This window comes from Nyctibius grandis, chromosome 6 (assembly GCF_013368605.1).
Source record: "Nyctibius grandis isolate bNycGra1 chromosome 6, bNycGra1.pri, whole genome shotgun sequence".
NCBI lineage: Eukaryota > Metazoa > Chordata > Aves > Nyctibiiformes > Nyctibiidae > Nyctibius > Nyctibius grandis.
This window is the reverse complement of record NC_090663.1, coordinates 86,763,722-86,791,409: the sequence shown is the minus strand read 5'-3', so window position 1 is coordinate 86,791,409 and position 27,688 is coordinate 86,763,722. Positions and strand designations below refer to the sequence as shown.

At 48.5% G+C, this 27,688-nt stretch overlaps 1 protein-coding gene across 8 annotated transcripts in view; it reads right to left on the bottom strand.

Annotated features, from left to right (window-relative positions):
• The window catches only part of LOC137664745 (electrogenic sodium bicarbonate cotransporter 1), a 140,068-nt gene that overhangs the window by 25,029 nt on the left and 87,351 nt on the right, over positions 1-27,688 (bottom strand). For 4 of the 8 annotated variants that reach the window (XM_068403165.1, XM_068403166.1, XM_068403160.1 and 1 more), the window contains 7 exons: positions 25,323-25,418; positions 21,891-21,967; positions 12,641-12,798; positions 4,569-4,656; positions 3,731-3,885; positions 3,169-3,282; positions 1,958-2,132 (listed from right to left, as the gene is read on the bottom strand). In XM_068403165.1, the coding sequence (XP_068259266.1) occupies positions 1,958-2,132; positions 3,169-3,282; positions 3,731-3,885; positions 4,569-4,656; positions 12,641-12,798; positions 21,891-21,967; positions 25,323-25,418 (863 nt within the window). The remainder of the gene's footprint in view (positions 1-1,957; positions 2,133-3,168; positions 3,283-3,730; positions 3,886-4,568; positions 4,657-12,640; positions 12,799-21,890; positions 21,968-25,322; positions 25,419-27,688) is intronic. The other 4 variants (XM_068403164.1, XM_068403167.1, XM_068403162.1 and 1 more) reach the window with 1 other exon arrangement.

Sequence of the window (27,688 nt, the reverse complement as noted above, 5' to 3'; positions counted from 1 at the left end):
AAAAATACTGATTTCTATGAGGACAAAATGCCTGGGGGAAAACTTCTGGGTGCTGCTCCTCAGCTGTGGAAGCTGGTGTAACCTTTCTGAGTATCGAGACTCGGTGCAGCTCATGCCTGGAGATGTCTCACAGAAAACCACGCTCCCAAACTCGCTCCCGCTGTGGGAGTGTGCAAGGTTTGACATGAACCTGGACTCCGACCCCAGCGAGCAGCTCCCTGGAGGAACAACCTGACCTGGGCGCTGTGGGACGCTTCACTCCAGCTCTGACGACACAGGGACATTGGAACTGAATCCAAATTTAATGGCAAAATGACTGCAGACTGAGCTCAAAACACACTGTTCCTGCAGCTTTTGTCTGTCTAGGGACTTTGTTTTTTCTTGGAGCAACAAGAAAACTCAGACTGGGTTTTGTCTACTGCAGAAGGCAACCTGTGTTTTCTCTTCCTTCTGTCTCTCCCCTCCCTGTTGTGTCTCCCCTCCTATGCAGCTCACAGTCTCAGACATACTTTGGCAAAATGAGACTCTGGTGTTCAACAAACAAACACCATTTTAAAGCAGAGGAAGGCTGCACGCTCAGATATAATCCCATCGAGAAGGTTGGGATTATATCACCTGTCACCGCGTAACGGGGCAGCAGTTTTACCCCTTTGTCAGGTGAATGACACACTGTCCAACTTCCCAAGGTGCTTCTTCTTAAAAAAATACTATTTTTGGTGAGCATTACGCAACTATACTGTCAGTTTCAGTGGCAAAAAATATTTTGCTACTTGATAATAAATGTTCACAGGATACAAAGGCAACAGAGAAGACTTTTGGACACAACACAGTGATGATGTGAACTGCATTTGGAATGGGGTAACGCTGCCCCTTCCTCCCCCTGCTTTAAAGCACCTCGTAGGATGCAGAGCAGCAGGCTTGGCTCTGCGACTCGGTGACGGAGGAGTGATGCTCAGCAGTGCATCCTGGAGGCCCTGCCACTCTCTCCTTCCACGTGCTGTTACTCCTCTTTAACGCTGTGCATTAAATGTATTTGCACAACTGCTGTGGAGCTGAGTTTTGGAAGAGGTAAACTCTGTTTGTACAGGGGAGAGGGAAGTTGGGCACTCCACCAGCTACTGCATCTTACTCCAGCCTGTAATTTATCACAAGGAAGTGCAGAGCTCCAAAGGTGCCCCCCTTTTCTACGTTTGGTTTAATTAAACCTGTGTAAATTAATAATTCGGTCATTGTCACGATGAGCTTAATTATTGTTAAGAGATTCAACATGGCTGCACTGAATCTATCTAAACACAACCTCCTATGTTTTCTTCCTCTTCAGAAAGCCCAAGGAACACTAATCACACAGAATCACAGAATCAACCAGGTTGGAAGAGCCCTCTGGGCTCATCGAGTCCAACCATTGCCCTGACACCACCATGGCAACTAGACCATGGCACGGTTCTCAGGATCTGATCTTCCACGATTAAGAGATCTGTCTTTCTAAAGAACTCACACTTTTCTGCTGGGTCACATCTCCTGATTTACTCGCTCCTGACTCTTAAGGGTTTTCCTTCCAGCAGAGAGGCAGAAGTCCAGGGATTCTAAGAGTCACGCAGAGGATACACCGCTGTGCTCTGATGACATGGAAAGTCTGAATCACACTTAGTAAACTTAATGGGACTGAAAGAGTACAAACAAGACACAAACACAGCGAGCAGAGCAGAGGAACTTCTCTCTAGGGGAGGAGCAAGGACCTCTCTGTCGCCTGGCCATCTTTCAAACACCATTTAAGGAACTGCTTGTCCAATTTTTCAGAGGAGAGCCGTCCAACAGCAGAGAGAGCAAGCCAACCTTCAGTGCAGACACAGGATACCTCTATTAATTGTACCCACAGCCCAGGTGGCCAAACACCCCTCTGACTGTAGACAGCAAAAGGCAAACGACACCTTTGTTGCTCCTCAGAGCTCTTGCTAACCTGCATGTTTTCCGTAGCGTCACCAAGCAACCCCCCGAACGTGATGGCGTTGGTCACCGTGGCCAGGTAGATGAAAAGGATGGCCGAAAGGGCCTGAATATTTAAAGCATCGTAGAAGTCGCTGGCGAAGAACGGTGCTTTCCTCTTGATGTCTTTGATTAAGCCACCACAGAATCTGAAAAGACAAGAGAAGGCTCATGCAAAATGTTTTACAGGCAGAGTCACCAAGATAAGTCATCAGAATCGTTGCCAGAAATGCAGTATGATCTGAAAGGAGTGAGATCATCACGTTACACAACAGTCTTAACGCAGCTGTGATGGGCCAGGGGTACCTCTGAGATAATGTTGTAAAGAAAGAGAATATCTTGAACACATAATGCAGCTGGAAAGAGACACATTTCAGGACCACAAGCCCTACTTCTGCTGAAACACACCACTAAAGTTTGCAGTTCAGGAAGCTTGTCTGGTGGTTTTTTTCCCCGACTATATTGGTTGATGTAATAAAATATATTAACTCCGGTCTAAATCCCTGCCTGAATTTCTCCACATGGCAGACGCAAGGGTTGGGTGAGCCAAACAATCTGCTAAATGGAAAAATGCTTCAAACTGTTCACCAGAAAGAGAACTGGAAGTAAAAATGCAAGTGAGTGAAATCATCTTGGAGAACAAGAGAGCTCCGCATGCAGACGTTCTCTTTTTGTACAATCTCAGGCAAGACAGTATTTAACTCCCATAAACTCCACGTGGCTCTGACATTGCCAGCATGAAAAATCACAGAATCACAGAATCAACCAGGTTGGAAGAGCCCTCTGGGATCATCGAGTCCAACCATGGCCCTGACACCACCATGGCAACTAGACCACGGCACTAAGGGCCACGTCCAGGCTTTTCTTAAACCCCTCCAGAGATGGTGACTCCACCACCTCCCTGGGCAGCCCCTTCCAATGGCTAATGACCCTTGCTGAGAAGAAAGGGTCATTACCCTTCGTCCAACTTCACAGACTTTCAACAGCCAACACCTACCTGGCCCTTCTCTCATTCCTGAGTCCTCATTTAAGACACACTGTGATGGATGTTCAGAACCCTTCAGTCTCAAGCAGGCCACTAAAAACCCCAGGACATGTTTTGGGGTCACAGCTCAACCTAAGGGAAACGTTGCCACCGTGCTTGGATCCCACCAGCTGCATCAGGCCGAGTGGTGTGTTACTGACCTGCCGGTCCGTTGCAGCTCCTCACAGTCCCCGTGGCCCCCGCCGCCGTGTCCTCCATCGTGAGGCGTGTCTCCGTTCATCTGCAGATTCTCTCCCCCGGAGTACATGTTTTTCCTAGGCAAGAAGACAAGTCAAACTGAGGTTCACTGCACGGCTCCACAAAACACAATCCACACGCAGCTCCTCCACACGAGCATTACACAGCCTGTCCTCAAGCCGTGTTGTGCAAAGGAGATGACAGGCTGACCTGCTGGCAGCCAGAGAGGAACGTAGCGTGTTAGAAAGACCAAGCAGAACCCCAAAGAGTCTGGAAAACCTGTTGGTATATGCCTACAGCATCATCTTAAAGCGTACAGAATGGCAAGAACATCCTCCTTCCAGCTACTAAGACAGACCTGAAAATATCTCTAGTACTTTCTAAATCCAGACAGATGCAGGTCACTCTGAAGCTGCTCAATAAACCTTGCGTACCCAAAGCACCGGCTCTTCCCATCACCTTCTGGTGGATGGATGCACATTGTCCTTCATCACGGAGCTAAACGTGCCTGTTTCCTGCTCTCACCTTTTGTCTGAAGAAGGAAGAGACTTGGGGGGCTCTATCCTAATGGCTGGATCCCATTCCCCGGGGGGGAGCACAATGACTTCATCCAGAAACTCATCGATGCCAGCGATCAGGTCCTGCCGGTCCTTGGCTTTATAGGCAATGTCGTGGAATACCTGCAAGGAAAAAAGAGGCTCCGTGTAGAAAAGCTTTGCATTTTCTGTAGCCCAGACGCAGCTACTGAGCTTTATTCTACAAAAACAACTTACTTATTCTCAAAAAGTATCAGGACTCTCGGCCTAAGGGTGTGTGAACTTCAGGAAAGCCCTTTCCTTTGGTTGGCCATTTAATGATGGCGATTCTTTGCTTGCTGGCTTATTTCTAATTTTAGCAAAATGTACATTTCTAACCTTTTAAAAAATGTTACTAAAGCAATTATCCATTTCTTTTATCCCAAAAAAAAAGAAGTTTCCTGTAAATAAGGAGTTTCAATTATACTCTGAGAAGACACTGCTACAAAGTGTCTTCATCAACGCTCAATTTTACAGGAATCTTTAGGACTACTTGGAGTGCAGGTGAATCAGCACATGGGATGGACTTCATACGAACAGTCGGTGGTAGGAAGGAGGACTGGGGCTATGGCAACTAGACCATCACTCAGCGGAATGACAGAAATCAGAAGGTCAACAGGACCATCATTATCAGCTAATGAAGTGAAACCTGGGAGAACTCATTTCACCCAGGAGATGGAGAACCCATTTCACCCAGGAGATGGAGAACCCATTTCACCCAGCAGATGGAGAACCCATTTCACCCAGGAGATGGAGAACCCATTTCACCCAGGAGATGGCAATTCTACCTCATCCGACATCAGCGTGGCGATGGCGCGGCCGATCTCGTGATAGGACTTGGCTTTGCCCTTCGGTCCCAGTAGAATGAAGAGAAATCTGACAAAACAAACAGATGGTTCCCATTTAGGAGAGCAAAATTACTTATACAATATCTAGACAGAAATTCAACTTTAAGAAGTTGTGGCCCTTGTTAGAGATCCACAGGCCGCCAGTGGCCCCCAGAGGTTACACCTGCAGCCCGTCATGTTTACTGGGACAAGCAAGACACTACCCAGAGCTTTTCTCCCCAAAAGCCTTAAAAATAGCCATGAGATGACTATGGCCAAACGCTACCACAGCCCCACGCAGAAGTCGCTACCATCCAGCAACTCAGACTTCAGGATGAGGTGAAGGAAGGACACCCTTCTAACACCTAGTGCTTGGAGGAGAACTACGCATGATGGACGCAGCTCCAGCGCAGAGTGGCTGGGAATCCATGCCCTGTGCACCACAGAAGCCCATCCACCTCCACGGTGATTTATTTCATCACGTTACTGTCTCCTTGTAGTTGTTCAATCCTTGTGTAAGATAACGGTGTTAAATAATTAAGCCCAACGTGTATGTCCTGAATTTCCACCCCAAGTATACAACACATCCCAGAGACCTCTAAGCCCATCTGATGGCTTCATAGTCACGGCTTAGTTCTTAAGCAGGCAACTTAAGGTGTAAACCTACTCCTATGGTAGGCACCACCAGCGAGGGTGACTACATCTACAAGGTATTGGGGGTTAATTTCTTACGTGATCTCTTTGGGCAGCAACTCTATCCAAGTCACTGCTAATGAGATTGAAAAACACCCTGATATGAAACCTTTGGAGACAGGAAATTACGGCTCTTTATCTCTCCCGCCCTCGCTTTGCTCAGTGCTAACAAGCTATGAATCAGGACTTGCCTACATGACAGCATGTTCTCATGAGATTCCTTAATGGAAAAGGCTACACGTGGAAAATGGATGCTTCTGCCAACAAAACTGTCTAGCAGTTGGGCCAGAGTAACGGGAATGCTTGCAAAAGGTGGCTGGGTTTTCCACCCTCTTAACTGACACTCATTGGAAAAAGCTTTAAGTACGGCCTCAAGGTTGGATCTTCAAAGGTACCTAAATCCTCCTGGCCTGGAATGAAAAATTATAAAAAAGATACCACCATTCAAATAATACTTAATTCAGCAAAGACCTAAGCCTTATCTTAGACACTCCCAGCTCCTAAACTAAGTTTCACGTGCAAGGCCAAGGTATCAATGCTGAAGCCATGACCTCCTGGAGAAATACGCGTACGTCAAAGCTGATTCCATGCTGTAGACAGGTGCCAAGCTGGCAGCTACCTACTTGCACAGTATCTACGGCCTTGGCTGTAGAAACACAAGCTTCCTATAAATCCCCTGCTCAGATTTGGTCCAGAAAAAAAGATTTGGTTCATGGCTACGGCATGAAAATACATCTGTCTTCACGCTCACCTCTTCGCCTTGCCAACTGGGTTGTTCAGAAGCCCTGTTGATTCTGTTGGCCATCTCCCACAGTGGCCGGTGGGATTTCAACGGAGACCACCATGCTGGTCAGATGGTGTCGTTTCAAGCGTTCAGCCTGAGCTGGACTCTAACTAGTGACCTTAAGATAAAAGCCTGTCTCACATATCAGCTCACCCTTGCAATTAGCAGCAAAAGAAGTCACATGGCAGGAGACCAATTTCTCCATTTCACCTAATTTAGCAAAGACTGGGAATTATTGGGGCAATTTCCAGCAAACTCCAGATCAGCATGTGCTTCAAACAGAAGCACTAATAGCTGCTCAAAACAACTTCAAAGCTTCCTGAATTAAGCCTTTTTCCAATTATAGCTGTACCTTTCCAATCAGTAATGGAAAATAAACACACTATATAACCACCTTTGGTGAGTTGTCTCGCCTAAAACCTTTTGCGTTGCTCTCAGTGTGAATTTGGGTCAGCTTCAACTTATCTGATTGTCTCTCATGGCTAGATTGAAGAACCCTCGACAATTAAATCCTTTTAAATGTCCTCCCCTATCGATCCAGCCACCCGTAGCCATCTGTCAGTTCGGCTGAGCCATTTGAGGCTTTTCTGCTCTCTGTTCACTTTGACGGCTCTTCTGTGAACCTTCTCTGATGCATCAGTGTCTTCCTCAGGGAAACCACGCCAGAGTCTCGTCAGTGCAAATATAGAGAAGAAATAACCTATGGCTACCCAGGAACTTCATGTGAGCCTGTTCTCCTCAGAAGACAAAGAGAGGAGCATTGAGTCAGGGGACAGGACTTCAGGTATGGACAAGCACGGGGAGTCTTGGGAAACGTGGTAGGATCACAGAATCAATCAGGTTGGAAGAGCCCTCTGGGATCATCGAGTCCAACCATTGCCCTGACACCACCATGGCAACTAGACCACGGCACTAAGTGCCATGTCCAGGCTTTTCTTAAACCCCTCCAGAGATGGTGACTCCACCACCTCCCTGGGCAGCCCCTTCCAATGGCTAATGACCCTTGCTGAGAAGAAATGCTTCCTAATGTCCAACCTGACCCTCCCCTGGCGAAGCTTGAGGCTGTGTCCTCTTGTCCTATCGCTGGTTGCCTGGGAGAAGAGGCCGACTCCCACTGCGCTACAACCTCCCTTCAGGTAGGTGTAGACTGCACTAAGGTCACCTCTGAGCCTCCTCTTCTCCAGGCTAAACACCCCCAGCTCCCTCAGCCATTCCTCGGAGGTCAGACCCTCCAGACCCTTCACCAGCTTGGTCGCCCTCCTCTGGACTCGCTCCAACACCTCAACATCTTTCTTGAAGCGCAGGGCCCAGAACTGGACACAGGATGATGGGGAGAGCTGGGATTATCACCGTGGTGGAGGGAAAGGACATGGCACATACTGTAGGAAACGAGGTTTCAGTGTTTCCAGCAATGATGGAAAAATCTGCTATAGCCAGGGATGGCCCCAGCCCTTCACCTACAGCGTCACTCAGAGCACAGCTCTTCCATCTGCGCTGTCTCTAGAGGGAGACCTTGACCTGTGGCCAAGGTAAAGCCCAGGTGACCGGATTGCTCTGGGCCACAGAGACACCCTCCCCGTTATTTGTCAACCTTTCCTACGTAAACTATACGTTATCTCAACAGCCTCTGATAAAATGTGACACCCAACAGGGCTGAGAGGTGTGACACCTCACCCCAAGTACTTCTCCCCTTCCAAGCACCGTATTATTTTAGCTTCCTAACTCAAAATGTCACGAGGTACTAAGTCAAATGTCTTATAAGATATATTATATCGAAACAAGTACTTTCTACTTAAAAAAGCTAGAGTCCTATAAAAAAAAGGCATCACATTAGTAGGACAGGATCCCTAAATACATTTTAATTGGCATTACTAACAGTAACACTTCCTAATCAAGTTCTTCATGAGGCTTTCAAGTGTTTGACTTAAGGTTCACACGGAGGTGACTAAGCCATCCACGCCTAGGTCATGGCCTTTGCTCTCCTCCTACATCCTGGAACTTTCCCTGTGTTTCACGAGTTACTAGAAAACAACATTAAAGACAAACTGTTCCTCAGCCAACTCTTTCAAAACTCTACAATGTAAATTATCCAAATAGATTAATTAAAAAAATTCATAACTTCAGACAATGCTGCTTGGCACTCTCCTGATTTTCCAGGGCAACGAGACATTTTCATCACCATCTTCTGAAACAATCGCATCACCCGGCTCTCTTCCAATAACAGAAGTACCCGAATGCTCCTGCATCTACTGAAATGTTCTGGAAAACAAGCAGTTTGTGACACTTCCTAAACTCTTTGTCCTAATTCAGCTCAGAGTTGCCTTCAGCATGTAGAACAAGAGCTTTCAAAGGGCCATATATTATAAACACAAACACATTAATGCATTTTAGTGGTTTGGACTGGATTGTGTTTGCATGCATTTAGTCTCATTTAGTTATGAAGACTTACACCTAAGGAAGCCCTCACGTGTAGTTGTGACGTACTCCTCCTCTTCATCTGCCACCATGAAAGCCAGCACAGCACTCCTCGCTGCTGCACCCAACACATGCCGAGCTATCAGCTGTCCATTTCTGATCCTTAACGTTGCCAAGGGTGCTTCAGCGCAGAGAAGGTGAGGTTTCACCTTCTATCACTTACCTCAAAGTCCCTCTGAAGTAGTAACAAAACTCAGTGTTTCTCCTGAATGCTCTGGGCAACAGCTTACTCACACCCAGGACACCTGGTCTTGAACTCTGTATGACAGCACACTCAAAGCAAACCCCTTGGCTTCCAAGCTGATAACAAGCCAGAAACTCAATAATTTATTATTGTTTCACCTGCAGCACTATTCCTGCTGACATTTTTTGCATGCTTTACCCTTCTTAAGCAGACGATGGCCACCTACTAGGTATGATTCACCTTTTAAGAACATGGACTATGCCACCAAACCCAACAAGAATAAATTCGTTCTCACCCATGAGTAATTCCAGTTCCAAATGGACAAACATGCCCTGGCCAACACCTTGTAAGCCCAGCCAATGCACCCAGAAGATCTAAACGTAGCACCACAGCAATACTGTGTACAAGCCCAGCAACCTGCCCAGGACCAAGCCTCACCGTGGTCTCTTTGCAAGCTGACCACCAGTGCAGGAGACAAGGTCATCCCGTGTGTGTCAAGGGCTGAAAGAACAACCTCCTGATGTACCTTTCCAGCAGAATCTGTGGCTTGGACCACTGATGAAAGCACAACCTGAGACTGCAGGAACAAAAGGAGATCATGAAGGGTTTGGTCCGTCTTCCATTTCACACAGGTGACCCTTCAAGTTTTGGGCAACGTGCCAATATTGCAGGCTCCTCACATGGTGCCCAACACATGAACGCAGACAGACAAAGGTGGTCCTTTGCTGCCAGAGCTCCCAGTCCCAGAGCCAGACCTTCTGCTGGGAAGGCTGCTGAAGGACACAGCCCTGAAAATCATTTCAGTGTCGTAATTAATGAACAAGACACACGTTCCATCCTCGCCTACGAAGCAGAAAAGATGCCTTTGCAGTTATAAGCTTAAGTTAGGAGGCAAGGGAGGAGAACCTGACTCCTGGTTCTGCAACATGCTTCCCAAGTAACTTTGGGCAAGTTACTTCATTTGTGACTTGTAGGCACAGGCAATTTCCCACCACTACACTTAGACTATGCAAGTCTGTACAGCTTATCTCCAAAAAAATCTTTCTCTTACTCATTCTTCATCCTTTTTCCCCACCAACATCACATTAACGCAGCAGACCTGAACACGTAATTGTGCATTTCTTTTATGAAAATAAAAAGCTACATCTACTGCGTTGTCCAGAGGAGAAGCAGCCATACCCAAGCCATGGTGCAAGCACAGCAGCTAAGTGTTTGCCAAAATGAGGAGCTCATAACACTCTGAAATTAAACTCAACACGAGAAAACCAAAGTCCTTACAGGCTTTTTTCAATCTGATCAGTAAAAAGAAAACTCCACACAGTGAAAGGACGGGATCTTTCTATACCAATTTCAGATCCCTGATCACAGAATCACTCAGGTTGGAAGAGCCCTCTGGGATCACTGAGTCCAACCATTGCCCTGACACCACCATGGCAACTAGACCATGGCACTAAGTGCCATGTCCAGGCTTTTCTTAAACCCCTCCAGAGATGGTGACTCCACCACCTCCCTGGGCAGCCCCTTCCAATGGCTAATGACCCTTGCTGAGAAGAAATGCTTCCTAATGTCCAACCTGAACCTCCCCTGGCCAAGCTTGAGGCTGTGTCCCCTTGTCCTATCTCTAGTTGCCTGGGAGAAGAGGCCGACTCCCACTCCGCTACAACCTCCCTTCAGGTAGTTGTAGACTGCACTAAGGTCACTTCTGAGCCTCCTCTTCTCCAGGCTAAACACCCCCAGCTCCCTCAGCCGTTCCTCAGAGGTCAGACTCTCCAGACCCTTCACCAGCTTGGTCGCCCTCCTCTGGACTCCTCTGATCTTCATTACTAGGGCTGTATGAAAACACTCTGCTGAGAAACTTCTCCTGGAGAGTTCATCAGATCTTGCTGGTTTGTTTTAAGTAAAAATTTACTTTTAAGTAAAAGAAATACTTAAAATACTTAGCAAGGAAGCGTGAAGGAAAAAATATATCGAGGGAGACATATGTAGGGCTAAGGAGACACGGATGCAGGTCATGCTGAGGTTACTCCATGGACCTGCGTCACCATATTCCTGCAGCAACCCGGCACGTGAAACGTTAGCTGGTGTTTATTGAGCAAGCCCAGGTGGTTTTGCACTGCCCGGCTCCGATGGCGTGGTTTGGACAATTTTACCAGGAACCTGGTAATTTAACAAAACAAAAGGAGAAGCCTCGAGGGAGAGGAGAGGGGGGCACGCCAAAGGCTCCAGTTCCAGCATCTCGCGGAGTCTGCGCACACCCCCAACGGGAACACCCGCCTCATGAGATGGCCGAGACGCAGAGATGCTCCATCACAGCTCCTCTGGGCCCTCATGGGATTTCCTTGATTGAATTTCACAGGATGCAGCCACTGCAAATGGCTCTTCATTACTCAGGAAAGCCATCTAATGAGCCTCCCTGCTTTGATTAGGGCCAGCGTTTGGTTTGGAGGACAGCAAATGGATAATACTATTTCCTGGAAAAAAACGTTGGCATGGAAGGACATATTGTCTTGATTAACGCTATTGAGTAACGAGGTCGTGCAGCAATCCTAGCTCTGACTTCCTGGCTCCCACTACCAAAACAAACAACACCTGATTTTACGTCTGCTGCAAAGCATTTGGAGATGTGATTAAAGAAAAAAAGGACAAAGTGGGATTAGACTGTGAAGCTGAAATACTGAAGTACCCCGAGCTCAGCAGTGCTGAGGAATGAAGAATAACCTTTCATAGCCTCAGGCTTTGCCAGGGGAGGTTCAGGTTGGCCATTAGGAAGCATTTCTTCTCAGCAAGGGTCATTAGCCATTGGAAGGGGCTGCCCAGGGAGGTGGTGGAGTCACCGTCTCTGGAGGGGTTTAAGAAAAGCCTGGACATGGCACTTAGTGCCCTGGTCTAGTTGCCATGGTGGTGTCAGGGCAATGGTTGGACTCGATGAGCCCAGAGGGCTCTTCCAACCTGGTTGATTCTGGGATTCTGTGAAGGCAACTAAACAAACAGCACAACTCCATCACCTTTCCCTTTTGTTTTGCACATGGAAATCAGGATAATTATACATCTTTATACATCCTCATACATGATTATAATCACCACGTAACTTTCATTCCACACACGGCTGTGATCCACTCCAGTATCAGTAACGCAGATGCACTGGACATCCACACTCGTCATTTTTCTCTACTATATTATAAAATAAACAACATGACATTGTATAACTAAGAGTAATATTGCTAAGAATCCAACCAGGGCTTTAGCTTTGCTTTTCTAGGAGATACACACACTCACCGTACAGTTATGCACATTCAAGCAGTGAATTCAAATATTTAAGAACATAAGATATATTCATACTCGTTAGACTCAGATTAATCTGCAACATGAGTCACAAAATAATAAATAAAATATTTATAGGACGTTTTTCTCTGAAGCATTATGCATTACACAGCAACACAGTGTGACCACCCTGACAGAATTGTGTGCCTCAGTTTACCTGACTCTTTTTTTTGCCCCAGCAGGGCCAGAATTGCATCCTTCATCTAACGTGAGTTTTTAAGAGGAAAAATATGTACTGCAGAGGGAATCCATGTACAGGGTGTGCTGGGGGAGAGTCGTAAGGGGCAGGAAAAAAGCCCCAGTAGTTAATTCCACATTGATTACTGCGAAGGTGTTAAGTTAGTGTGTCTGTCTGTGTATTTTACACCTTGTATCTTACAACCAAATTCAGGACCTGAAAATTATTAAGCAGCCAGAGTGAGTTTAGTTACTTTACACCAATAATCCTGACTGTTATGCACATCACATCATGGAAAGCAACGGAGAACGTTGCCTTCTGGCCTCGTGTTTTTATATTAAAAGGGGGAAAATGCAGTTTGAATTCCTGTGCCCTGCATGGGGGTTGAATTCCCTTACCGGGTAGGTACGGGGACTTCGGTCAGAGCACCCAGCATGACCGCCTGCTGCAGCCGGACGAAGGCAATGAAGGGACCCTCCAGGAAGTCCACCTCCCCCACCAGCACATTCGAGGCCTCAGCGTCACGGGGCAATTTCTTCATGAATTTATTCTTCAGCTGCGTCAGTGAAAGAGGAAGGAAAAGGAAATTAAGTCTCGTTAGGCATGCGAACAGGAAGGTGCAATACAATTTCCCCAGCTTTCACCCACGTTTCCTCCTTGGCCAGACTATCTTTGGCCAATATGTACCATCCCCACGGAGCCCACCGAGACACAAACGCTACGATGATCAGCCCCAGGAGAACAGATTTAATGAAATAAAGAAATCAATATAAATGACAACACAAAACAGACAAAAGTATACTTATCTACAGAGCACCAGCAAGTTGGTCCAGGAATCACGATGAGGAAGAGGGAGAAGAGGCCAGGAGAGCAGGAAGAGCCCCCCCATGCCCAGCAAACCCTCTCTTTTATAGTGAACTTGATGTCAATGATACAGAACACACCTGTGGGCCAGCCCGGGTCAGCTGGCCTGGGTTTAACTGCTGAGGGCCTTGATCACCATGGCCAAGGATGGGGATCACCTTGATCATCCTTGACTTGTCTTTCAAGTTCCAAGGGAGAGACTAAGCTTAGTGCAGGCTTTTGGGAGCACGTTTCCCAGCCCGTGGCTTCTCCCTTAATCTAAAATGTGCTTAAGGATCCCAACTCCTTCTTCCATCCCTTAATACCTCTCTGTCAAAGAGACATTTTAAGAACCTCACACGTGAGTTTAAGCAAATGACAGCCAACATCTGGAGCACACACATACATACCACTGCCTCATCTGTTGGAGAATCACTGTGGGCCAGCGGCAACGAAACCCACGTCAGCAGAGCTACCTGAAGGCCACAGCAGCTCCCGACGCAGTCTGGCTCCACCAGTCCTCAGAAGCCCCCAAAGCACGCCCTGACTGATGCTTTTCATATTTATGAACCAGAACACCTTAAATGCACAGGAAAAATCTTTGTAACTCTAAACTGATGCTGCCAATCGCTCACCACTTGACCACGTGTCCCTGGGAAGAACACACATGTGGCAAAACACTCGGACGTGTGAGTTTAGGGACATGCTCAGCAAAACCCAGCACGGGAACGTGGTGGAACAAGACTTTGCTGAGACAGGGATGGTCTGTGGGGTGACAGAGCACTTCTGTGCCCTCCCTAAATGGGTACAGCACAGAAATTCTTCCTACAGAAATTAGGAAGCATTTCTTCTCAGCAAGGGTCATTAGCCATTGGAAGGGGCTGCCCAGGGAGGTGGTGGAGTCACCATCTCTGGAGGGGTTTAAGAAAAGCCTGGACATGGCACTTAGTGCCCTGGTCTAGTTGCCATGGTGGTGTCAGGGCAATGGTTGGACTCGATGAGCCCAGAGGGCTCTTCCAACCTGGTTGATTCTGGGATTCTGTGACCCACTGCCTGGGACGTGCACCCATCTGGGGGCAAGGCTGCTGGTGGGAGGAAGAGGATGCTGCCTTGGCCATGCTGGTGGGGGGCATGGCTGCCCCCCTCTGACATGCACCCCTCGGCTTGGCTGCAGCCAGGCAGGGATTTCTGAGCGTCCTCAGCTCCGGGACAGCTTTCTTTTTAACTTCAGCAGGAGCAGAATTAATTTGAAGTTGAAGGTTTTTGAACAATCCTGCCCTCAGTTGGTTCCCGTCCCACCCCCCCTCGCCCCGGGCGATCTTTGGAGCCACTCTGTGTTCGTCTGGCGGAGGGTGAATGGTGAAGGGAGGATGTACTGCCAGAAACACCAGCGGGGGGGACACCCAACTGGGCTACGAACCCCTAACGAGCTTTGCCAGGAGACTCAAGGAAGGAGAAAAATGGAAAAAGCCTCATGAAAAGGCATGAATTATTGATTCAGCAGGAAGAAAAGTGCCGGAACGATCCTCCTCCTGCACGCCTCAGGCAGGGTTACCACCAGGGAAGTGTTAAATAAGCACCAAGGAGCTCTGCGGAGGAAGTGCTACCAGTGAATAGCGTTTGGGAGGAAACTGGAGACAGAAGAGTCACAGGAAGGTGGCAAATCCACAACGAACGCTCGGCTGGTCGCGCGGCCGAGCGAGCACGGCGCTGGCCCGAGCCCACGTGCCCTTGTGCACCAGGGTCAAGAAGCAGGATCCCAAAGTCCTGCGGCCAACCAGCTCCCGAGGCCACCAGCCCCTTGACCCTCTCTTCAACCCAGCACATCGGAACAACGTGACTGGTTTGGAAGAGCTACCACCACCGCGGGTTTTTTGCTCCAAATGGGTTTTGCAGCAGCACTCGCCACTTTCTTACATCATTTACCAGCTGGGTGACGGGAAGGGGGCAGTCAGCACTTAGAAACCATTCCCCAGAGAAGCTTCAGAAAGATTCGAGCGCTCAGCAGCACCCGAGAGCAGGGAGGGAGGCAGGGAGGGAGCAGCTGGAAGCACTATATCCACTTATCCCCACACTCTGCTAAATGAAGCATCCTTCCAACCCGGCCACTAATGTGACGTTAAAGGCCCCAGCTCTCCAGCGCTGTACTTGCAGAAAGGCACAGCAACCTGAGAGCCACAACTTCCCTACATGTATTTTAACACTCTTATCACCAGCATCACTTCAGATTTATTGGAAACGAGCGATTCCTAAGGACGTGCGGATCAACCAGGTTGGAAGAGACCTCTGGGATCCCCGGCACAGTCGCTCGCAGGCTCGTCCAAGGCAATAGAACACCCAAGGCAAGCGGAAATGCCGTTAAATGATCAGCTAAAGCAGCAGAAGCACAAATCTAACCAAAACCCCACAATGCAGCACTAAAATTATAGCTAGGGAAGCCCTTGAGCTTGATCGGAAGATCATCTAGTCCAATCCCCCTGCCGGAGCAGGATTGCCTAGACCATATCACACAGGAACGCGTCCAGGCGGGTTCTGAATGTCTCCAGAGAAGGAGACTCCACAACCTCTCTGGGCAGCCTGTGCCAGTGTTCGGTCACCCTCACTGTAAAGAAGTTTTTCCTCATATTTATGTGGAACCTCCTGTGTTCCAGCTTGCACCCATTGCCCCCTGTCCTGTCAATGGATGTCACTGAGAAGAGCCTGGCTCCATCCTCTTGACACTTGCCCTTTACATATTTATAAACATTGATGAGGTCACCCCTCAGTCTCCTCCAAGCTAAAGAGACCCAGCTCCCTCAGCCTCTCCTCATAAGGGAGATGTTCCACCCCCTTCATCATCTTCGTGGCTCTGCGCTGGACTCTCTCTAGCAGTTCCCTGTCCTTCTTGAACTGAGGGGCCCAGAACTGGACACAATATTCCAGATGCAGCTTCACCGGGGCAGAGTAGAGGGGGAGGAGAACCTCTCTCGACCTACTAACCTCACCCCTTCTAATACACCCCAGGATGCCATTGGCCTTCTTGGCCACAGGGGCACATCACTGGCTCATGGTCATCCTGCTGTCCACTAGGACCCCCAGGTCCCTTTCCCCTACGCTGCTCTCCAACAGGTCTGTCCCCAACTTGTACTCATACATGGGGTTGTTCTTGCCCAGATGCAGGACTCTACACTTGCCCTTGTTATAGTTCATTACATTTCTCCCCACCCAACTCTCCAGCCTGTCCAGGTCTCTCTGAATGGCAGCACTGGGGTGTCAGCCACTCCTCCCAGTTTGGTGTCATCAGCAAACTGGCTGCCAGTGCACTCTACTCCCTCACCCAAGTCATTAATGCCATCTTACACCTCCTTCACACAACGTAAAGGTTTTGCATCTACGCCCTGTTGGAAAAACGAGCCCTAAGCACAAGGAGGGCTGGGACTAAAGGCAACCTGCTAGTAAAGCATGAGGCCGTGACTCGTTGGAGCTTTTGTGCTAGGGGGAAGCAGCTGCCCTACGGGCTATCACCACCGTCCTCACCTGATGGTGCCTGCCGAGTTTGCAGCAGGGAAGTCCCGCGTGCTTACAGCGAAAGGAAAAACAGAAGAAACATGTTATTGAGGTCTCATGCCATCACACAGGTACAGCAGCCAGCTCATCCGTACAATAACACCATTAATAAAACAGAATCAGAAGGGCCCTCCCCTGACTTCACCGAAGGAAGCTATAAATGGACACTAACGTCGTAACGCACCTTCCTCCACGCAGGATTCAGCTGCTATCACCAGTGGAGTTGATGCCCTTCATCATTTTACAGATCACAGAATCAATGAGGTTGGAAGAGCCCTCTGGGCTCATCGAGTCCAACCATTGCCCTGACACCACCATGGCAACTAGACCAGGGCACTAAGTGCCATGGCCAGGCTTTTCTTAAACCCCTCCAGAGATGGTGACTCCACCACTTCCCTGGGCAGCCCCTTCCAATGGCTAATGACCCTTGCTGAGAAGAAATGCTTCGCAAAATCTCCCTAAAATCTCCTAAATCCTTCCTAAGATCTCCCTCCTCTTCCCCAGGCCACATCTTTTCAAGCTGAAGACCCCTAGGTTACACTTAGTATCTCCAACAGAGCCCACGCCAACCTGCTCTTTTTCACTCCACCACACACCATTTCTACATTCACTACATCCAACAACCTCCAGCACCGCACTATTAAAAACAGCCAGTGCTCGACGTGGGGGTGACAAGGAGGGGAGGAACCCACGTGAAGGTGAAGGTACGATCTGGCTGCAGGCTCCAGCTCCTGGTGCAGCAGAACTCAACGCCCCTAAATGCAGCTCTTCCCCCCCTCAAAGTACAGCAGAACCTGAGCATTGAGAATAAACACCGAGCGTACAGATGGCCACCGCAAGCCTAACGGTACATTACAGAATCCACCAGGTTGGAAGAGCCCTCTGGGATCATTGAGTCCAACCATTGCCCTGACACCACCATGGCAACTAGACCAGGGCACTAAGTGCCATGTCCAGGCTTTTCTTAAACCCCTCCAGAGATGGTGACTCCACCACCTCCCTGGGCAGCCCCTGCCAACGGCTAATGACCCTTGCTGAGAAGAAATGCTTCCTAATGGCCAACCTGAACCTCCCCTGGCCAAGCTTCAGGCTGTGTCCTCTTGTCCTAGCGCTAGTTGCCCGGGAGAAGAGGCCGACTCCCACTTTGCTACAACCTCCCTTCAGGTAGGTGCTTTGTGTGACTAAAGGAAGGCTTTATGGTCCCTGATCAAAGGGAAAATAGATCTAAGAAATCCCTCTGCACGGACGGGGCGGGGAAGAGGAGGTGAGGGCTGCACGATTTAACAGAAGCCACTTAGAAGTTCACTCTATCTCCTGTTTACCCTGTGTAGGGGTGTTGGTGCTCACCTCATCATCCCATTTCATCCACCTTATCTCGTGTTTACTCTGCGCAGGGGTATGTGTGCTCAGCTCATCACAGCACCACGGGGTTCCCACGCTTGAGCACGGGCACACAGAGCTTTTGTACCTAAGGGAGGTTAATTCCCCCAGGATTTCCATCTGTCTCTCTGATTTTCTGTGCCTGTACACACATGAATTTAAGATCACCATCCCATAAATTATCCCAGGAGCGCTCACCTTCACCGCCCTGCGTTTTATCTAGGCACAGAACCCAGGAACGCTGCTGAAACACTGTGGGGAGAAACGATGCCAGCAAAACTGCTCTGTGCATCGGGAAAAAAGGCCAAAGAAAATGAAATTCCAGTTAACTCAACTTCCTAGAAGCTCTTCCTTTCCTTCAGAAAGGTGGCACTGGTCTGTACTGGAAAAGAGTCATTTTCATTCGAGCTCCATGGAGTGAAAGTAGGTCATGGAGGCTGACAGACCTAAAAATAAGGAACGTCTGCTCATGGCTGCGGAGATGAGGGGTTGGTCAAACAGCAAAAACACCGAATCACTCCCACCATCAATCACTGGGCTTCACTGAAGACAGCGGGATCCTGCCCGCGCCCTCCCCGTCCATCACCCCCCAGGAAAGGCAGGAGGGTTTCCTCAACAAGGCCAATTTCTTTTTTAACTTTCGAGCTGCTTTGGCACAGGCTCCCTGTTGATATGGAAACACCGGGCTGAATCAACAGCGCAACCACCACAACAAATAAGAAGGGTTTTGTGCCTCTCTCTGACTGCCCATATTCATTCAGAGCTGGGTTTTGTCCCCTATACAAGCCCTTTGAAAGCGGAGATAAAACCAGTAAACTCCCCTTATACCAACATATATTAATTTTCTATATGCTGTTGCATCAGTGCAATAATAACAGCTCCCTGATTAAACAGATTTTCTTTACGTGTCCCCTTTATTTCACATCTTGAGCATCAAAGAAGTCCTAGTGACCCGGCCGTTTGGAGCTGCCAAGGACACTGAACCAAAGGACCAAAGGGTTTCTCATGGAAGGAGGGACGGAGGTGAGGACAGCAGTGGGAACTGCCCCAGCTTCACAGATAAAGCTGAAAAATAATATTAAATATTTGCAAATTATTAGGACTGCGGGAGTCGAGAGCAAACTGACAGTCACGGCTCTGACACCATAAATGACACGCTGTCCCCTGGGCTTTGCAAAGAGGATTCTAACCTCGTCCTCCCCAAAAGGCTGCAAAAAGAAAAGCCTACCCTGATGGGCACTGAAAATAGGAGAGAAGGGAAAAAAGCTTTGTAAGGCTTTGGAGATCCAAATCGATATTATTGATGTGACTTTTGTGATGAGTAATGAGCAGTTAAGGATTTTCTGCAAACTCGGCGTTTTGGTAATTGGCCCTTCCTCTTGGTGCTTCGGCTTTACAATCATAAATTCAAGGGGAAAAAAAAGAGTAAAGTGACATTTTTAACCCAGCAGCCCTCCCAACCTCACAAGTAACCCAAGGTGTTATTGCTTTCAGATTTCCCCATCATTTTATGATTTCATGCAGTCTCATTCTGATGGCAAAATTATTTCAGCCAGTTTCAAAGAGAACCACACAAAGCCAACGAACGTGCTCTAGCTCCACCACTTTCCATGAAGCAATCTCTCCTCTGATAGAGCTGATCTTGCTGCCTCTGGGGCAGCCTCTTCCCCTTCCTCGCTGGCCCATGGCTCCTTGCCCTGGCACCAAGGGAACGGGCAGCACTTTTTCGGCTGCTCCGTTGGAAAAAGCCTGAGTGTCCTCTGTCCTTTCCTGCCTCCAGCCTTTTCCAAGAGGGATCCTAAGTTCATTTTCTTTGTGAGAGAGCTTAACGGTTACTCAGTAAGAAGATTAACTCTAAAAAGTGTATTAAGAAGGCAAAGAGTATGAGAAAAACAAAACAAAAGCAAGATCAAAGTAAATCCAAAGTAAGGGTAAAACCATCCCTTCCAGAAGGGCAGAGGAACCAACCTCCCAACGCTCAATACAGAAGCACAGAATCAATCAGGTTGGAAGAGACCTCTGGGATCATCGAGTCCAACCATTGAGATATGGATAAATCTGAGTGCTGGCTGTGATTTTAATAAACCCCCATCTCGTTATCACCACTGGCTGTACTGGTGTCAGCGTGTCTTGGGAGCACTGCACATATTGCCTGTCTTCTAACTCAGCTTCCAACCCAAACCTCACCGAGGCAGGACTTCCAGTCAATCAGTAACCAAAACTGAGAGCTAAGGTGATTTCTCAGGCCAGCTTCGCAAGGAGCACAGTACAAGGGTTCCATTGTGCAAAGTTCATCAGCGGGACACGGGCTAATTAACTAAGCTGCTTTCGGGAACTAGTTAGTTTTCAAGTTACGCTTTTCACTACCAACAGGCATCATCTACGCTGAAAGTTAAAAACTTCAGAGCGTGCTTCCAGACTGGATTTATTAACCCATTTCACTGAAATATCTAATTTTATACCCAATTCTCCACAAAACTTCTATTATCTGTATGTGTCCAGAGACATTTCAGCAATGGAGACCGTCTCAGTTGCCCCTACTCCCCACTACTGGGATCTACGATGCCTGCTGCAACACCCACACCTAGTTTTCTGCTAGCCTATCTATAAACCCCAATTATAATGTGGTTAAAAATATAAAACGTAGCACTCTTTCCAAGGAAAAAAGCTATTTTATGATCCTACTCTTTCCCCAGATGCATATACTAAAGGAAACAGGTATTTTGCAAAGCCAACCGAGCAATACAGATGTATGCTACGACCCTGAATGACACCGAGATCAATGCAGAACACATTGCCCCTTTCCTTCTGTGAAACTGAATTTATTTACGTAAAATATATATATTTATTTTTAAAATATTTACTCTAAACTCACTTTTCTACGCTGATTATGTTGCTGTGTCCCTTGAAGGCAGAGTTGCACTCAGGGAAGACTGCAACCAGCCATCGCTTGAAGGACTAGAGTCCTTCTCAGCCAGCCAGCACTACTGTGCTGCCTACATAATTTTCCAAAGTAACTCTCATTTGCATTCAGAATAACCCTGGGACTAGAAAATGCTGAAAGACACTAAAAAAAAAAAGATTCTCCAAAAGAAACAGTCACGCTTTGAGCATAACCCACTTTCTGAACCAAGACAAAGCTGTTTTGAAATTTGCACAGAGCCCTGATTCAGACAGGAGTTTTCTAAGAGTGGAAATCAACTCACTCTCACCCCCCAGACTCTTCAGCTCTCAGCAAGGACGGGAACACACACGTAGACAGCCCATAGGATACGCCACACACGTCACCCTAAGCTAAGAAGTTGGTCAAACTCGTGGAGATTTGGCTCTAAAGGCCAATTTAACTTCATTGCTCATCTCCATTTTGGAGCTGTTCCTCTCCAGTTCCATGCCAGCACAGCTGCCTTTCTGAAGCGACGCGCAGTTGCACAGGGTGAGGTGGCATCTTCTGTTCCACCAGCTGCTCTAGCAGGGACACGGTCCCCTGAAAGCTCCTGATGGACCCCATGGCCCTCGTGAACGCATGCCCTGAGTGCTGCAGGACCTCAGCTCCTTGCTGTAACCCCTGAAGACCTTCTTCTCAGCAGGAAGAGGACCCACAACACATCAACATCTGGATACTTCCCCTCCTTTCTCATGCGTATCAGCAAGAAATCACGTAGGTGGTGTCACTTGCTTCAGGCCTTGCAAGAGTTTAACCTGCTGTTTTCAAGGGTTGGTGCTTAAGAAGTGGAGGATCCAGCCACAGGACTCAGAACTACTCTACTCACCTCGTTCACCCTCTTCTTCCACTTCAGTTTTACGGTACAGAGCCTCCTTCCCCAACACCCAGCTCCTAACCACACACATCACCAAGCCAAGTCTGAACCTGAAGCTTACCTGGTCTTTCTCAGGCTTGTCGGAGATGTCGTTCAGGCTGGTGGAAGTCAGGTTTCTGTGGGTCATGGCTGGGCTGCCTGGAAGAACAATGTCAACACCAGTTAAAGCACCTGTTATCGATCCAGTTAGAATAATACAGAGGCTCAGGCTACAGCAACCCCTTTCCTTGCCCAGGGGAGGCCGATGTGGGGAATTTAAGACCCTGACAAGCTGCTTTCTGTGACTTTACGTGGCACGTGGGACATTAAGATGCTAACGCTTCGCCATCTCTGACCCACAGCGTTCCTGTGACTCTCAGGACAGCAGAAGAGTCTAAGGACCTTTCCATTTTTTTAATTATTCTGAAATTTTCCCATCCCTTCTCACACACGCTCGCAGGAACCTGAAGCATAGCAACAGGAGCTGTTATCACAGGGTTTATGACCATGAACACAACTGGGAAGACTGAAAATACTCAACAAGAAATGGCACTGAGGCATTTCCCAACTCAGGCTATGTTTTGAGACAATACTGATTAAACTTACGTGTTGATATTCATACTGAAATGAAAGTCTAAGTTTTCACAGAATCACAGAACCAATCAGGTTGGAAGAGCCCTCTGGGATCATCGAGTCCAACCATTGCCCTGACACCACCATGGCAACTAGACCAGGGCACTAAGTGCCATGGCCAGGCTTTTCTTAAACCCCTCCAGAGATGGTGACTCCACCACCTCCCTGGGCAGCCCCTTCCAATGGCTAATGACCCTTGCTGAGAAGAAATTCTTCAGCTTTTCCTCCTCCTGCTGCTACTGGGAGCCAGATTTAAGACCCCACCTGTCTCCAGATTTACGACCCCACCTGCCTCCACAAAGTTTTTACAAATAGGGTTACTCATCGAGCAAGAAATGCCACTTGGAAGACTGGTTCAGGCAACACGTACTAGTAACCATGCCCCTAATTAATTATTAGCAAGGCAGACTTAGAAACGTCTGTGAATTTTGACTGAATGTTTGATATGAATCTGTAGGTAGGAGATAAACACAGAACAGGACAGAAGGGACCCAACTTGCTCACGCCTGTTGTGCGTGTTACACAGCACAGACATTACTTAGTTCACAACACAATCTGTGAGAGGAATATTGAATAAATATTTCTATTTGGTACAAAGCAAAGCTGGACAAAAAAAAACAAAATAAACCCAGGTTATTGTAATCCTGAAGCCCACTTTTGATATCCAGGGCTCCTTTTTCTTGTATGGTGCAATTAATTATCTTTTAACGGTTGCACAGGCACTGCCAATTCTGGGAAACCTTTGACAAGTGTGTAACGTACCCATAAATTAAAATGAAAGATTGAAGCTCGCTGCAGAGATAGATGTGGCTGCTTTGCCAACCTGAGCCAATAAAATCAAATAAACAATCGGGGAAGCACTTCCTTTAACACACGAAGCTTGTTCACCTGATAATTGGTGTCACGCGGCTCCGTGAGTCAAAGCAAAGTTTCTATCAGTTTCTATCACCTGAGTGAGAGAAATTCAACAGGCAAGTGTGCTGCTCTGCTGGGGATGGCCAGCCAGCCTGGCCGAGACTGACTCCTCTTGCTCAAGCCTTACCGTGAGACCTTCAAGTCCTGGTATGGCTGATGACTCCAACTGAGAAGGAACCAAGTATGGCTTCCAAAAAGCTTTGAGCAAGGGCAGAAAACACTAATGATTTTATTTTATACAGTTGTTTAACGCTGTTTCAATGCATTTTCTTCAGGAGAGATGCACTATGTAGCTGCAGTGAAGGCACCTGCTGAAGGTATCCCTTTATCTTCTGCAGACCGCTTTGGTGATTTCCCAAATTTCTAGGTCCACTTCTGGAGTAAACAGAATAAACTTCCACACCTGGTATTTTTCCAGATTACAACATTTGTTTTCTTTGTTTTTATTGGATGTCCGAGGCTGAATGTTTCTTAGGAGATAATTACCCTTCCTTCTAGAGGAAGCAGCTAATGACTTTACCGCCTCTTGCTAGCAGCATCTTTCTCCCAACATGACCAACACAACCCTCCAGACCCTTCACCAGCTTGGTCGCCCTCCTCTGGACTTGCTCCAACACCTCAACATCTTTCTTGAAGTGCAGAAACATTTACAAGTTTTCCCCAAATCCCTGAATTTACCTTGACTGCCAAGCAAAGCCTCTAACAGAAAAACACTGCTAGAAATGCAAGATGCAACATGTGCAACGTTGGCTCAAAAGCCATTTGGCTTCGTAGACACCGCGGCCCAAATCTGTGCAGCTTAAATCCCTTCAGACTCAGGTTCCTAATGGTTGTGCACCTTTGAAGACCCAAAGCCAGGAAGGACATGTCCAATATTCATTTTTTTTTATGCTTGTATAACAAGAGCAACTCCCTGCAGCAGACTTGACCATGTGGAGGTTACAGTGACACAAGGTCACTATCATCTCGGGGTAAGCCTAGCAACAGCACTTCTGAGAAAGACCTGAAAGAGGGGAAAAAAACCTTAAAAACTTGGGGAGTCCTCAGGTGAGCAGCTTCTCTGGATCGAGAGGAACCATGGGGGCAGAAGGAAGCGACAAGCCTCTCACCTACCCGCTCTCAGAGCCCTGAACAAACCAGTGGAGCAAGAAGTTCCTGCTGCCGAGTCCTCAGCCAAAGCCTTGGGCACGTGATGTTGGCCCTTACGCAGATTGCTAACGGAGGATAATTTCCTGATTCAGCCCTAAAGTGGGGCCTGAGAAGTGTCCAGCTCATCACTGAGAGATAAAGCTGGCAGGGCGTGCTTGCTGGGTGACTAAAGGAGTCCGGGTTTGTATTTAATTTATAACGACATCAGAATATCTAAGCTCGTTGCATTTATAATACTGCACGGGTGGCAAAATTCACAAAGCCCTTTTAACAGCCAAAGGATGCTTCAAGAGATGAAAGAAACGTCACCAGATGGCTCAGGAGGGAGACTGAAGGGGAGTGCAGGCTGAGGGACCTGTGGGAGTCGGCCTCTTCTCCCAGGCAACTAGCGCTAGGACAAGAGGACACAGCCTCAAGCTTGGCCAGGGGAGGTTCAGGTTGGACATTAGGAAGCATTTCTTCTCAGCAAGGGTCATTAGCCATTGGAAGGGGCTGCCCAGGGAGGTGGTGGAGTCACCATCTCTGGAGGGCTTTAAGAAAAGGCTGGACATGGCACTTAGTGCCCTGGTCTAGTTGCCAGGGTGGTGTCAGGGCAATGGTTGGACTCGATGAGCCCAGAGGGCTCTTCCAGCCTGGTTGATTCTGTGATCCCAGATGAAGGAAAAAAGCAAAGCAGAGTGAAACAGAGCAGCGGGAGGGGACAGCGGGTACCACAGCCAGCCAGAGCAGCAGCCGTCAACGTGGCAGCAAGTGTCAGGGGATGGGATGGCGTGAGCCACCCGCTCCCCGTCCTCTCGTCCCCCCAGCCCGGACTTACTGAGCCATCCCACGCTGGGGCTGTGCGGCACGCGGCTTCCGTCATCCGCCGTGCGGGCGGCCAGGCAGGGCACGGGGCTCTCGAGGGGGCTGCGGGCTTGTGCGGTGCAAGCAGGAGACAGTGGCAGCAGCGCAGAGGAGGAAGAGAGCAGAGGTGAAAAGTCAAATTAAAAAGAGAAAGGCAAGAAAGAAACACTCAAGGAATTGCACCAGCAAGACAGGCAGGAGATGGGGCGCTGGAACAGTCGCAGCTACACACAAGTCACAGAATCACAGATTCAATTAGGTTGGAAGAGCCCTCTGGGATCATCGAGTCCAACCATTGCCCTGACACCACCATGGCAACTAGACCAGGGCACTAAGTGCCATGGCCAGGCTTTTCTTAAACCCCTCCAGAGATGGGGACTCCACCACCTCCCTGGGCAGCCCCTTCCAATGGCTAATGACCCTTGCTGAGAAGAAATGCTTCCTAATGTCCAACCTGAACCTCCCCTGGCAAAGCTTGAAGCTGTGTCCTCTTGGCCTATCACCAGTTGCCTGGGAGAAGAGGCCGACTCCCACTTCACTACAACCTCCCTTCAGGTAGTTGTAGACTGCACTAAGGTCACCTCTGAGCCTCCTCTTCTCCAGGCTAAACACCCCCAGCTCCCTCAGCCGTTCCTCGGAGGTCAGACCCTCCAGACCCTTCCCCAGCTTGGTCGCCCTCCTCTGGACTCGCTCCAACACCTCAACATCTTTCTTGAAGTGCGGGGCCCAGAACTGGACACAGGATTCAACTCCATCAAATACATTCTGGAGCTACTTCTTCATTCAAGAGTCAATAACAAATAACAGTAACACCTACTCAGGAAGTATCTCCCTTTGTAAGTCTCTCCCTCCTTAAGTCTCAAAGCACTTCAACTGTCACGGAACATAATGTGTTATATATTCTCCTAACACATAAACATCCCAGGTGGGGAAACAGAGGCAAAACAACACGAAAGAGTGGCTGAGGATGAGCCAGCGAGTGGAGCAGAGCCAGGAAAGAACTTCTTGAGAATCAAGAGCTGCACAGCCCCTTCCAACAAGAAAAAGACTGAAAACTCCTGCCAGGCAGGAGTTTACCTGCTCATCTCCCACGCAACACGAGTATGGTTAGATCTGACTGTGGAATCACAACATCTCCCCATGGTACCAGAACGCTCGGTGCCGCAGTGCCTACCTGCAGGACAGGGGTTTGGGGCTGGAGCTGAGAACTGAGGGCATCCCCTACACCACACACTGAAGCGCTCGAGCCACGTGTCTTATGTTCTGCCACCTGTACAGTGTGGCCACAGTTCAGGATCCCTTCTCCTCAGAGCAAACGTGTTCATCTTTCCAAAGGTCCAGAGAGAGCAGCAGTCACGGAGGTGCTAACTGGTTATCTATGGACACCACTGGAATAACACTTCTGCATTTTACCTGCGACAGCTGGTTCCTCCTTTGAACAGAAAGCAGATGCCTCCCCTACAAAGAGCGGGGAGGACACCATGGAAAGGGTGGGAAAAATGCAGTTTCTTAGTCCCAACTGGCCCAGTCCTGACACGAGCGAGGCATCCTCTGGGGATCTCAAGTGCCTGGCTGATTTAAGTGCAAAAACCTGAGGCGCCTACAAATTTGATGCCTGAGGCCAGTAGGAAATGAGCAGGGGCGCTTGAGGAGCAGCGGTTTAGCTCAGGCTCCTGACCACCACCCCTCTCAGATGTGGCCCTCCTCAGGCACTCCTACCCGTGCACGCTACCCAACCACCTCGGTGTCTGCTCGAGGGGACTGGCAGGCCAGAAGCCAAGCTTGGTGACGCCCAAGAGAACCTTTCCCTTCCCTGCAGCGTGCTCTGGAAGAGGCTCCCCTCTCTTTAGGACGCACCAACCGCCTCGTCTGGCCACGTTGGGCTCCATCCCCAGAACTGGCCTTTCTTTACAGTCCCCCTCTTGGCTCCACTGGACTCCTGTGGGGACGTTCACCGAGAAGCTGCACACCCAGGACGTCCCCTTGATTCACGTTATTGCACCTCTGTGTTATTCCCTTAATCACTGTGTTATCGAGGCGCTCGTACACAACAAGACGCATCATCAAGAGCAATAACTACTCTTCACATGCACATACACACCTGTGGCAAAAGCCAAGGATGATAAAAAGTAGGAAACATTAGTAAGGCACGAGAATAGGTTAGGGAGAAATGTTAGGGTGAGTCAGAAGCAGAACACAGAAAGCTAAGAGGCCTTCAATGTAGCAAGAAGAAAATAATGTCTTCATTTGCGTTCATTTCTGGGTGTTTTAAAATGGAGACAAATTTAAATTTGAGAATTTTCAGACCACAACAGGAGGCAGCTGCCAGAACTCCACGAC